A 13921-nucleotide genomic window follows, 5' to 3' on the forward strand; every position below is an offset into this window, starting at 1 on the left:
GGGAAATCAGTGCTAAAAGTGATGGGGCACGCACTGCTTAGAGATGTCCACATCCTTTATCTAAGTGCTTGGGTTCGAGTCCTGCTTCTGCTTCTGTTCCACTTCTTGCTAATGTACTTCCTGGGAAGCGACCGGTGATGCCTTTCAAATAAATACAAATAAATTGATTCAAAGATTTTTAAAAAACGAGATGATGGCGATTTAAATTAGATGTCGCCAAACCCTTATAATAATAAGAGCGTAGAAATATGTACTTTTTAAGATTTATTTGTGCATTTATTTAGTTGAGAGGCAGACAGAAAAAGATAGAGAGCGAGTTCTCATTTGCTGGATCACAGCTCCGCCACCAATGCCCACAGATGTCAGAACTGGACCAGGACCAAGGCTGGGAGCCAAGAACTGGGACCAGGTTTCCTACCTGGGTTGCAACAAGCAAACCACTTAAGCCACCATTGCTGACTGCCAGATCCACACTGGCAGGAAGGTAGAGTCAGAAGCCGGACCCAAGACTCTCATGAGGCACTCCAAACACCAACACAGGTGTCCTAAGTGGTAACCCACTGTGCTGCCCTGAGGTGTTTTTTTTTTTTTAAAGTGAAAGTTTGTTAGATGTGACCATGTCTAGGACAGCAGCTAGAAGCCAGAAATACAGTATGCAATTCGTACAAACAAGACCATGTAGAATACTGGGAACAAATCTAAATCTGCCAGAAGTCAAAATAAATGTAAGTGGACAAAAGCTTCAAGTAGAAATAGAGACTGAAAGCCTGGGATATAGGCAGTTACGTATTTCATAGGGATGTTTTTGATCATTGATGGAACACATAGTCAGTGATGATATCATAAGATTATAATGAATTTAAAGATTCTTACTGCCTTCCACCAACATAGCCAACAGTATGTGAATGTGCTGTCACATCATGTTACTTGTGTGTTTGTTGTGATGGTGGTACAGCCTGTCACTTAAATATGTAGCACATAGAATCACGTAGCACATAATCATTTAAAGCAGGTAAATCAGGTTAGGTCTTAAAGAATTTGTTATACTTTCTTATCATTATGCAGACAGTAACCTCATGCAGTTCGTTGTTGCTGAATCTCTTGATTACATTGAGAATCCACATGGAGTGGTTGGCCCGCTCTAAGTTTATGTCAGTACATCCTGTGATGCTCACATGCTGACTAAAGAACCTCACAATGCATTGCTTGGAGTATGGCTGCATCATTCAGCATGTGTGGCTCTGTGTGTCTGTATGTGTGTAGTGTGTAGAACTGTGTATACTTACACATTATCAGTCTAAAGAAGCTGAATGAATTCCCCACTGAAAGGCGTTTCATTTTCAGTGGAGATGTTCTTGGGCATATTCAAGGAAGATGAGGCATGAGGAAGTTTCTAAAGGCACAATGAGGAAGATCTTATAAGCTGCTCTAAGACAGTAATCCTTGGCTACAAGGATCAATAACAAGAGGAGTGTGAGGGTTGGACAGGTAGATGCTGGGCAGATGTCCTTGCCAAGGTACTTCCCGTATGTGGCTGCAAGGTCTCTGTGCAGAGCTGTGGCTCTGACAGCCTTCTGTGACGGTTCTTGTTAGCAGTGATGTGTGCATGAGATCCCCTCCTTCATAACCTCCGGGCTGTACTTGTTATTATTACCATTATTGCTATTAGTGTTTAGCACAAGGGACTCCAATGTGATTCTGACAACTTTCACAGATGTGCTTAGGCAGGAAGAAGCAGGCCTGTTGTTATTTGCAATCTCATTGTTTACTCAAAGAAAGTGGGTAAATAGAATTGTCAGGTGTTTTAGAGAAGTTGCTGTAGATGAAATTATGTGCAGAAAGATCTGCCTTTCTAACTTAGAGAAAAAGTTTGAACCTGTAGCTTAAAAGACAATGACCATTTACAACAGCCGCTGTAGGACGAAGCATTAGATACTTATTAGCTTCATTTCATTTCATTTTATCATTTTATCATTTCATTCTGTTTTCCCCACTTTTCGAAGTCCCCCCACATTTCTTACTATGCAAGAATTTTATGGTAAAAATTTACAAATATCAATGCAAGGTGTGAGAGAAAACCTACATAGATAGACATATTTGTTCACAGATTGGGAATAGCAATGTTAATTCTCCAAAACCTATGCATTTCATAAAAATTTTATCAAGAGTCCCAACCAACAGAGTGATTGAAAACTGTAGCAAGCTGATTCTAAAAATGTATTAGTACTTATAGTCAAAATATGCAGAACATTCCTGAAAGAAAGTAGCCAGGTGAGCCACCTGCCTTCCTGAATACGAAGTATGCATATACCTTACCACTGCAGTCAGGCTCGGCGAGTCTGTGTGGGGACGACAGAGTAGACCCTCATGTGGACTACATTGATGATAAGGTTGACATTACACTGATGACCTTTTCAACAAACTGTGTTGGGAAAATTGGACAGTCAGAGGTTTTTTTTTTTTAAATAAAATTAAATGATCCTCACCTCAAAGCCTATACCTGAGTTAGTTTTCTGTAAGAGTTACATGTGAAGGGCAACCTTTAAATGTTGGAGAAGAAAACAGAATTCTATTTTTATAAGTCCAGGATGGAGAAGTTTGTTTGTTTTTTTTTTAAATAGGATACCCAAAGTGCAAACCTCAAAGAAAATGATAAATTAGACTCATATTAAAAGTAAGAGCTTTAAAGCCACGACACAAACTGAAATGAGATAATGGCAAACCATGAAGCTGACAACGTATACAGGATGATGAAAGTCCTCCTCAGAATAATCAGGAAAAGGCAAACGACGCAATAGAGAAAAAAGCCAAAAGCAGAAGTGAAAACCTGAATGGTGAATGAGCATACGAGAAGCAGCCCAAGCTGGTTAGCGATCGAGGCCATGCACATGGGACGCGCAGGAAGGAAGTGGTGATCTCCGCCAGACGAGTGTCTGCGTATGCAGAAGCGGAGCACGAGAATGTCCATGGCATTCACTGTTAGAGGTGCACCTGCCATTGGGTTGGACAATGGAATGGAAACACAGACTGAAGCACAGTAGTAAATGGAGAGCCATGCAGCAGTGAGAATGTTTGCACCATAGCCACAATGCAACAGCAAGTACTCGAGCCTCAGAAACAGGCTGGTAACTCAAAGAAGCCACTGCATCCTAGAAGTCCACATATCTTCTCATTATGTCTGGTTAGATTTAAACCCAACAAAGCTAAATAACATGTTATTTAGGGATACAAACACATGTAACATCGGACGTGCCCAAGCCAGAGTTCAGGAGAGTTGTTAGCCTGTTGAGACTAGTGCAGACCCAGAGAGATTCAAATACCATTTTCTTGTTCTTTTTCTTTTTTTTTTTAATTTGAGCACAAGTTGCTACAGAGGAGGTTCTTTTTATTGTTATTTTTTTCTATTAATTACATTGCATTATGTGACACAGTTTCACAGGCTCTGGGATTCCCCCAACCCCTCCCTGTGCCCTCTCCCCATGGTGGATTCCTCCACCTTGTTGCAGTATTACAGGTGTCACTGGTGTCTCAGCTATCTACTTAGTCTTCAAAACCAATATGTAGTTTATAAATATTTTCTTGGGAATCCGCCTAATTGAAACTCACTGTAGGATGCTAATATGTTTGAGTCAGAAATTAGCAAAAACATTGTTTAACTCTCAAGAGATAGCTTGATTTGGCAAAGAGACTATTTTCTTGAACCCCTGACATGTGTATTTATTAAGATAATGTTTGAGTGTATTGAACATACGTCAATAAGCACACTTTTTATTTTATCTACAAAAATATCTTTGCTGTTCCTTTGCTAAGCGAGGTGAGATGTGGATCATGTTTGTAGAAATGAGAAAATGTTGGATTATGGTTAAGTTTTTGAACATCAGTGTGCAGAGAGACCAGATAACGAATGGACGCTGCTTCCTGGGGAAGTTTCTTGAAGGTCTTCACTCCTTGTCCTCCTCATGGTGGTGTGCATAGTCCCAGTCACAAGGATCTCCCTTCCTCCTTGTCTTCATCCTCCTAGGCTTGGGAAGGTGGGGAGTGACTCTCTGTGCTTCCTCCAGCAATGATTCTGAGGAGTGGACTGAAGGCTAGAAGAGAGTCGGTGCACAGTCTATTTCTAGCAAAAACCAGGGCAGCCTGCTTCTCCTTACTCTTAGAATTCAGCTTGAAAGGTACCTCTTGTTTCAATAAGTAATTATCAGGGAAGCCATTACGTTGCAGGGCTATTTTAATTTTTTGACAACAGAATTGAATATCTGAATACTGTAGCCATGTGCTACTTACAGAGGGCTTGACGTAAAATGAGTAACATCAAAACTTTTCCTCGTGTTTTGTGTTGTTGCCATATGCCATGGATCACAACACATTACAGAAATGTGTCCTGAATGCTGGGCACTTCATTGGCACACACATGGGTGCTCTTGATGCCACCATTCTGCTGTGTTTTGATAGTCAGCTCTGCATTGCTATGCTGCAGTTAGAAACAACCAGGTCACACATAGCTGTGTGGGCAATGGGAAGTAGACCAGTCTGTGCATGAGCTGGAGCCAGAGCTGGTGGGGATGACCACCTTCTTCAGAAGACAATTAGGATATTCTGGGGTATCCTTTGGAAGTTGACATTTTGATTCAAAAACTAGAACCACAAATGTGAAGGTAAGGGAAATGGCCACCACCAACCATCGACAACCACTCCTGATCTTGCAAGTGGATGTTGGCAGTAGTGGTCTCATTGGCTCAATAAAGGTAAAGGCGCTGTTATGTCAGGTAACAGTGAGAGACATATGGCCTTCTTAGATGTCTGGAAGAAGGAACATTCTGAACCCAGAAGAAACAACAGATGCAAAAGCCCTGAGGTAGGGAGAAGTTGAACACTCCTGGTTAGAAAGAGCTAATGGGGGTCTTGAAAGTGGTGGCCACTGGCTGGATCCTGACAATCCTTGCAGTCCCAGCCAGGACTTCAGACTTGACACTGCAGAGAGAAGGGAAGTGATTCGCAGACTCTATACACGTTCACACTCATAGGCCTTCCCTTAATGTTCAAGGGACCCAGTACTCGGTTTCTGAATATTTCAAAGTCTATGTCAACACAGCAAGCTGTGAAAATATGCTGTCTTTGGAGTGGATATTGTGGTGCATTCGGTTAAGTGACTGCTTGGGACATGCACAGCTCCAGTTCTTCCTGCTAGTGTGTCTGGGAGGCAGCAGATGATGGCCACATGGGAGAGGATTCCTGAGTGCCGCTTTCAGCTTGGCCCAGTCCTGGCTGTCGTGGACACCGGCAGAGTGATTAGCAGATGAAAGATTATGTCTCTTCCTCTTTCTCTCACCCTCTCTGCTGACCTATGGATGCGGAAACACTTTCAATGTCCATTGGCTGACACAGTCGACTTTAGTGTTTCTATTTGCCGAGATATCTGCTGTCATTGTTTCGCTGGGTAGCTGTCCAATATGTTCTGTTCTCCATTTCCTGCTATGATACCAGATGTACTCAGCAAGCCCCAATTGGTTACCATATCCTCTATGTGCACCAAGGCCTGCTATCCACCACTCTTTGCTTGACACTGAGGAGACCCAGTTCTCATAGGTGGGTCCATGGACCCAGGCCTGGTTACCCAGGACCCCTTGGACCCACTGCCCCTGGAGCTCACAGACCCAGCACCCACCACGTAGGTGGGCCCAAGGACCTGGGCCAGGAGACCCGGGCCCACTAGACCCCTACTCCCACCCCTGAGGCTCATGGATCAGCACCCACCTTAGAGGCAGGCCAAAACTTAAACCAGGCAATCCGGGCTCCACTGAATCCCTGGAATCATGGATCTAGCACCTGGGTACCTTACGGGTGGGCCAAAGCATTTGTGGTTCAGTGGTAGAATTCTCACCTCCCACGCATTTCTTCTTTTTGAAAGCTCTGTTATATTCTCTGTTATATTGGAGCACTGTATTGCATCCTGGCTGCTCCACTACTGATCCAGCTACATGCTGATGCACCTGGGAAGGTAGCAGAACATGACTCAAGTGCTTAGGCCCCTGCATTCAGATGGGAAAGCAGGATGGAGTTCCTGACTCTTGGATTAATCCTGGCCCAAACTTGGCCATTGCCATCATTTGGAGAGTGAACCAGAAAATGGAAGACACATGTCTCTGCACCCTACCTGCCATTACTCTGCCTTGATCCAAGTTCAGGCTCTACCTGGAAGAGACCAGTGAGCTTCCCCAAGGGAAACAAATGGTGCTGTCCATAAAGCTTTCCACAAGAGGCAGTGTCCTCCCCACCGTCCAATCCCCCAGTGCGGCGGTTGCTCTGTCTGCTCCGGCTTCCTATTAGAGTGAAGCCATTAAGTTGTCCCCATTGTAATTTAGATCACAGAAGAGACTTCTGCACATTCTTTCAGGTTAAAATAACGGGAATAAAGGAAGTAGGCAAAATTATTCCACTGTAGCTACGTGCTTAATTATATGGAATACTGCATAAATTGTCAAGTGCAAAGAATTATTCTGATAAATTAAAATACTAATTAAATAGGCTATTGCAGAATTTTGAGAACATTATAGGGTTCCGCTTCTGCAGGTAATTTGCATATCCTTCATCTAGTGAATTTAATTTTAAAGGACTTCTTCCTTGTGTTTGGAAACCTTTTTTGTCTCCCATGAAGATAAAACCGGGCTCTCTGTGTTGTTCTCTGCCTCTGTTAAAGTGGTTCCTCCCACTGTCTCCACAGCCTGGCCTGCTGGCCAGCTCGCAGATACATCAACTCCGAAAGTCCAGAAATTGGCTTTAAAAAAAAGAAAAATAACTGGCAACTGAAATGTGACTGAACCTCCAGCTGAAAATTTTCTGCCCTCTCCCTGCCCCTCAACGTCATGGCGTTCCCTAAGTCGGCTGGACATGGAATGCTGTTTACTCCATACTCCAAGGAGAGAAGGCAGGCTCCCATGAAAGGAATTTCTGAGAGCCTTGGTCAGGCAACACTCCATCACAGCTCCTTTGAACAGAAAGGATATATGAAAGGAAATCCATGTGGCTTGCTAGGAAACATTTTACAACAGTGAGTGTGGAAGACGAAAGTCTGGGAAAATTCCAGAATCTTTCGAAGCTCACCCACCACTTCAGGTCAGTGGCCAGGCTGTGCACTCTTTTGTGAGTTAACTCGTCTGGCTTCCATAGAGATCTGATAAAACATTGAATCGTTGCTGTGTGCCAAGCTCTGTGTTGTGTGAGACACACAGGCCTCTTACCCAGGCTTCACAGCCTCTTACAGAGCGGATGTTGAGAATCAATATTTTAGAAGGGTAGAAAATGCTTAAGATCACAGACTGGTAAGCAGAACTCCCTGACTCAAATCTGACTCAATGGGATTCTGGCTTGAGATGCTTGTCACTCCTCTGTAAGTGAGCAGTGACTGATGAAGATCATTTGAGAATAAATGGCTGGAGCCAGGGCCATGTCATATCAGGTTAATCCTCCACCTGCTTGCTCCAACATCCCATATGGGTGCTGGTTTATGTCCTGTCTGCTCCATTTCTGATTCAGCTCTTGGCCTATGGTCTGGGAAAATCACAAAGATAGCACAAGTCCTTGGGCCCCTGCCACCCATGTGGGGGTCCAGGAAGAGGTTCCTAGCTCCTGCCTTCAGACTGGCTCAGCTCAGGCCAATGTGATGATTTGAGGAATGAAGCAACGGATGAAAGACTCATTCATTCTCTCTCTCTCTCTCTCTCTCTCTCTCTCTCTCTCTCTCTCTCTCTCTCTCTCTTCCTCTCTCTCTTTCTATCTCTTTCTCTCTCACCCCTTATCTTCCCTCTCTGTAAACTCTGCCTTTCAGATAGAAAATAAATCTTTCTCAAAATAATAGTAATTAACATTAATTGGTAACTACTTATTGGGTGCATATGTGTCTGTATTCCATCTCTTTTAGGAAAAAAATTCTAGTTCAACTTTACAAAATATTTGCAAGCATTAAATGGAAGGATGTTGGTAGAAAGAGGAGACAGCTCTCCTTGCTATGCAAGGCTTAAAAACAGTAACTCTAAGGGTAGAAACAAACAGCTAATGACAAAACAACATAATGAGTAAGCATAATACTGCAGACCCCATGAGGGACACAGAGGCCCTGGCTCATCACGGAGGCAGCAGATAAGAAGCAGAGAAGAGTGGAATCTTTTGGTGTGTGGTGTTGATGGCTGCAGGAGAGCGGAGATGTAGGCCAGGACAGCTGTGACTGCAGGGCTTGCTCTGGTCCTGCTGTGCTGCAGGGAGCACAGAGCCTCTCCCCTGTCCACATGGTTGTAAATCATGCTTAGGAAAATGGATGCAGAGCCTTGATCTGAACCATCTGAGGGGCGTTTGAAAAGAAACCAGTTTCCTGTGGATGAGGGGCTGCCTGAAAGCTATGCTATTGCTTTACCCTTACTGATGTCCCACCTCCTTCTGGTGACTGCACCCCACCTTCTTCTGGTATCCCTCTCCCACCTCCACCTGGTGGCCCTGTCCCATGTCCATCTGGTGGCCCCATCCCACCTCCTTCTGGTGGATCCTTCCCACCTCTGCCTGCTGGCCCTGTCCCATGTCCACATGGTGACTCTGTCCCACCTCCACCTGGTGGATCCTTCCTACCTCTATGGTGGCCCTGTCCCACAACTACCTGGTGACTCCGCCCCACCTCCTCCTGGTGGTCCTGTCCCATGTCTACCTGGTGGCTCCGTCCCATCTCCACCTGGTGGCTCCGTTTTACCTCCACCTTGTGACCCTATCCCATGTCTACCTGGTGACCCTGTCCCATGTCTACCTGGTGACTCTGTCCCATCTCCATCTGGTGGCCCCATCCCACCTCCACCTCGTGACTCTATCCCATGTCCACCTGGTGGCCCCATCCCACCTGCATCTGATGGCCTTCTTTAGCTTCCACCTAGTGGCTTTGCCACAGCTCCATGAGACTCTTCTGTCAGTCCAGGGTTTCCTAGGAAGTGTGTCTTCAGACCTCTACTAAGCCCCGCTTCACCTATCCACTTCTTTTTGGATTTTGACCCTAGAGTACTGCATTCTGATCCTAAGAACAAACCTTTAAAAGGGGATTCTTGTCATTTTCTCCCTAGCCCTTGGGTTTCGCGGGGAGAAGCACAGAGCAGAGAAACACATTCCCCAGCAGAAGCTCCAGCTGTGAGCACCGCTTCTTGCAACCCTTGGTCTTGCTTACATGAAAGCCCAAATCACAGTGGTTCAGATCCAGGGTTTCTGACTCTGAGCAGTAACACCACTGTGCTTCTCCACTTCTTGAGTGGAAATAATGAAATGCACAGGTTATGTGACTTTAATCAGGGAATAGGCTGAATTACAAACAGTGACCGCATCAGTGATTGGCAAGTAGTGGGTACTTAGTAGCTGTCAATCCTACTTCTTAAATATTTTTTATTGAGATTTGAACTTAAGTCTTGTGTCTTGGGTTCTTGGATTATTTTAGGAACGAAGCAGTTCATTACTAATTTAAAGCCCATCATGCTCTGAAACAACACACCAATTTACATGGTTCAGTTTGCCTCTCTCGCTGATGGTTTTGAATGGGCCAGCCAAAGTGAGAAAAGGTCAGGGCACTTCTGAGCAGGTTGTCAGGCAGCCCCGAGAGACGTGCTGGCCACGGCTGCTGGAAAACAAATGCTCATGTGTAAGGCCCAAACAAACAATTCCAGACCCCATGAAAGGAAAATGAGTGGAGCCTGACAAGTGGCATAGGAGAAAGGTAGTATTGAGCATGCACTAAGGGCAGTGTTTGTTTCATAGCTCCGAGAGGCTTTTCTGTGACTTTGGGCACCAAATGGCAAAGAGGTAGCCAACCAAACCACAACCACTGCCTTGCAATTGCGTAGAATTGTTTTGTATTTGTTGAGTAAGCACTTTCTTATTCATCCAGAATCACTCCTTACACATACTTTCAAGGGTAATTCTAACAGTAAATTGGTCAAAGAGTTTCTAAAGTGCAATCACGCTCCAAGCCAACTCCCAGCTTTCCCACATCTGTGGTTTCCCACAATACCAACATCTGCAGGACCCGTGGTGTTGTGGTAGCAAGGCACTTCTGATAATTTGCAAGATCCTCCAATCAACTGTTCACATGGTAGTCACTCTTTCCAGAAGTTGTGAGGTGGTGCAACCTACATGTGTATGCAGCACGGTTTTATTGGTATATGGCTGCATTCATCCACATAGGGAGTACCAAAGCTTCCTCCACACCACAGGGCAGGACAAAGTTACTGCCAAGCCTCAAACACTATCTGGCCCTCTAGGAAATTTCTGTTGGCCCTTCTATCTGATTACTCTAAATTATTAATGGTCAGGCTTCTTTTGTCATTCTTCAACCTGAAACATGCTACTCTTGGTTATCAACAAATGAAGCACTCTTTGAAAGTCTTTTGTTAGGAACTTTCTGTTCCTTGGTCTATTTAAAAGTATTTGCTAGATGATTTTCTACCTCAAAATAGTAGTATAGTAGTTTCTTTGTTCCAAGCAAAACATTAAAATTGATTGTTTCATAAATAATGTATTTAAATGGTATTCTCTTGGGGTGGGCATTGTGTCCAATGGGTTGAACTGCCATTTGTACTCCGGCATCTCATATCAGCATGTTGTTTTGAGTCCCAGTTACCTCACTTGTGATCCAGCTCCCTGCTTAGGAGCCTGGGAAGCCAGATGATGGCCCAGTGCTTAGGTCCCTGCTACCCAAGTTAGGGACCCAGATGGAGTTTCAGACTCCTTGCTTCAGACTGGCCCAGAACTATAGACTGGCCATGATTTAGGAAATCAATCAGTGGTTTAAAAAGTAAGAATATTCTCTTGGTGTTTAAGTCGTACATTTGCAAGTCACCATTTACCCTCCTCCTGCATCCATACCCCACCCTAAAGTAACTTGAAGTACTTTTAATCACCCAGATTATTTGATGCTGGCCTCATTCTTGCAATGCAGTGAATGATTATCTATGTGTAAAAATTTAATGTTCATTTGTTCAAAGAACAAACTTTATGTAAGACAATGAAAAGACCATAAGATGGGGAGGGAAGCCTACAACAGGATCTCATTTATATCCTGTAAAAGATATAATTTCATTATTGCGAATTAATGCAGGTGTATTACAATAAGAGGTGAAAGTAATTGCTATTTTCTTGCTATCTCATTCTGTATTAATCACAATTGCGATGCACTCTTTATTCATGGGGTTTGCAATAAAAATTTCTTTTTGTTTTCATTTCCAAAGTGACAGAGGCTTTATCCAAAAGAATATCTCTACAGAAGCATAAGCCAAGGTCAATTGCCTTGTGACATTCTTCCTCTCTGTGAAGTAGGGGCAGGTGGGCTTGCCGCTGTTGGCATTAGAATGACTGAGTTTTCATTTACATCTGCTAATTGTTTCCAAAGCTCATTTCTCATGGTATGATGCCGAGTATAATTCATTCTCTGAAAATTTTCCTCATTCTGAGCCGGGTGCATACTAGAATGAATTAGGCTTTTATTGGTGCTAAATTATTATAGAATGTTTCTTGGAGGGACTTGAATAACGGGGAAAAACAGCTCCCAGCATTAATATCATAAATACACACGTTCAGCTCTGCCTTCAAGGGAGTTTTTTTTTTTTTTAATAATGTTACCCAATGAAAGATATTTCCTGATAATTATATAATTAGCAACCTATATGTCATTTTAAAATAAGGCTTTACAGTTTAGGGAGTGTCATATTCATAACTTCTCATCAGTTCTGAGAATGTCCTGATCTGACATCATAACACAGCGGAGGGCAAAAGCACACGGTGGTGCCTTCCTGAATAGCGCAGCCAGTCAGCAGAGAGCAGGGCCTTGTGTTCAGGCTTGTGAAGGCCGGGCTTGTCCACCACAGCTCGGTTCCATTAGATGATCCAGGTAGTGATGAAGTGGAATACTTTTTCAGTTGCAGGAAAATGCCCAGGTGTGGCTTGAGCGCCATCCCTTCTCCAAGCTAAACCCTACACTTCTTATCTTCTCTTAACAGCTGACCACAAAGACAAACTGGAACAAACTTCAGGACTGAAAATCCTGCAAACTGGAACGGGGTCGGTGAGTACAACAAGGGTTGTCCCTTGGACGCAGTGCTGGTCTTGTTTCTGAAACAGGGCTCGGGTACGTGTTGAGTGTGTGAGTTAATTACACAACACTGCATTATCTTATGGAAGACGGTGTGGCGCCTACTCCCATAAGCTGCAAAGGCTGATGTTTGGTGGCTCAGAGATTTCACTAGGTGTGTGGTTGGTGTTTTGTCAAGAAAAATCGTGGAGAAGAAAAACAGAGGAAACTGTCAGAAAACATGTATTTTTCTGCTTGAGATACTTCGTAATTGTTGAATTTGTGAAAATGATGAAGTCTAGAGAAATTGCTTTTTTCTCCTGGGATTCAGTAGGGTGTATTATATTTAACCTTTATTATTCGTTAAAAAATAAATGTTTGGAGTGGGTCGTCTGAAGCAGTGAACACTTTTAATGATCTAACTTAGAAACATCAGCTGAGTCCAAACATTGCTATGTTGGTATCAAAAATAGATCCTTGACCAAACACTCGAGCAGCAATTACAGCTGATGCTCCTCCCTGTCCCTCTACCTGGATGATGGTTGCTTCCCCAGTTGTGTGACAATTTAATGAACTGTGCATGGGACAGCAGCCTTGGTTCTTCTCAGGAGTGGTTTGAGGCCACTCTTAAGTCAGCGTGGACCGAAACTAATCTGTACTATTGCGTTTGAAATTTTAGATTTCACAGCACTCACCATTAGAGATAATTAAGTATTAAGGAGTGCTTATTTACAAGTGTTCTTGCTACACAGCGGAGCCACTCTCTGCAGAGCCACTTAAAGATTAGTCGCTTCTTTGGGGAAATCTCATCTTGACTGGCTCTGAATCTTGAACTCTTGAAATAAGAACTTGCTTAATTGGTTGCTCTTCCCAAACAGAGGCTTTTGTGCTTACCAAGTAGTATATTCTTAAGAACTGCCTGACCTGCAATTGTGGCGTAAAAAATGTTCATCTTTAAATTGTGGCCAAAAGCAGCAGAGAAACACAGCTAACGGCTGATAGGAACTGTTCTGAAAATGCCTGAAGCGTCCTGATGTCCCCCTGTTGCCATTTTGGCATAGGCTGGATTAATGAAACAGTTGACAGTTGGTGATGTCCTGGTCTTTTCCCTGGTAGCTTGTTGTATCTTTAGCACCAATGAAGGATGAGAAATAAATAAAATATCTCGGGTCTTCCGACAACCATTTGTACCCTGGCAAGGTGCAGTAACAAATGGCTTAGAGAGTTAAAGTCAATGGAAGGGGCTGCTTTGATTCAGCTGCATATCTCTTGACATAGACAGAATGCAACATCCACCATGGCTCCTGTTGCTCATCAAGAGGCATCATGTTTTGGGTTTAATCCATCCATGAGGGAAGAGTAACAATGCCCAGGGAATGAGTGCAACCCCAGATTGATTCAGGCCAAATCTAACTAGAGGAAGCTCCAATGCTGGGCATTCTTTTCTTCACCGTAGAATGTTCAGGCTACATTGGAAACCAGCTGGGGGGGCTGGGAATTGTGCTTGTTTGGGGTGGAGCAGGCTGAATCCCAAGAAAGCCTGTAGTGGTAGGTGTGGTATTGGGTAAATGTGGGGCTCTATGACTCATTTGTGATGTGTGTGATCTGATACCTGGTGCTGCCTTCCTGATTGGAGCACAGACCCCACTGTTCCAACAGAGAGGTGACAGGATGTGGTGATGTGGCTGAACTGACTGGCCAGCTCTAGTCAAGCATGGCTTTCCGATATACCTCCTGAATTTTGCTTCTTAAGCTTTGACGGATCACCTACTATGGTTCCATATTTATCTGAGCCTGAAGGACAGACCCTGAAGTAAGGCCTGGTTAGGATAGAGC

General features: G+C 43.9%; 1 protein-coding gene across 1 annotated transcript in view; it reads left to right on the plus strand.

Annotated features, from left to right (window-relative positions):
- Positions 1 to 13921, plus strand: part of PTPRN2 (protein tyrosine phosphatase receptor type N2) — a 1038500-nt gene that overhangs the window by 677168 nt on the left and 347411 nt on the right. The window contains exon 13 of the mRNA XM_058660653.1: positions 12015 to 12079. Within this exon, the coding sequence (XP_058516636.1) occupies positions 12015 to 12079 (65 nt within the window). The remainder of the gene's footprint in view (positions 1 to 12014; positions 12080 to 13921) is intronic.

Source organism: Ochotona princeps, chromosome 2 (assembly GCF_030435755.1).
Source record: "Ochotona princeps isolate mOchPri1 chromosome 2, mOchPri1.hap1, whole genome shotgun sequence".
Lineage (NCBI taxonomy): Eukaryota > Metazoa > Chordata > Mammalia > Lagomorpha > Ochotonidae > Ochotona > Ochotona princeps.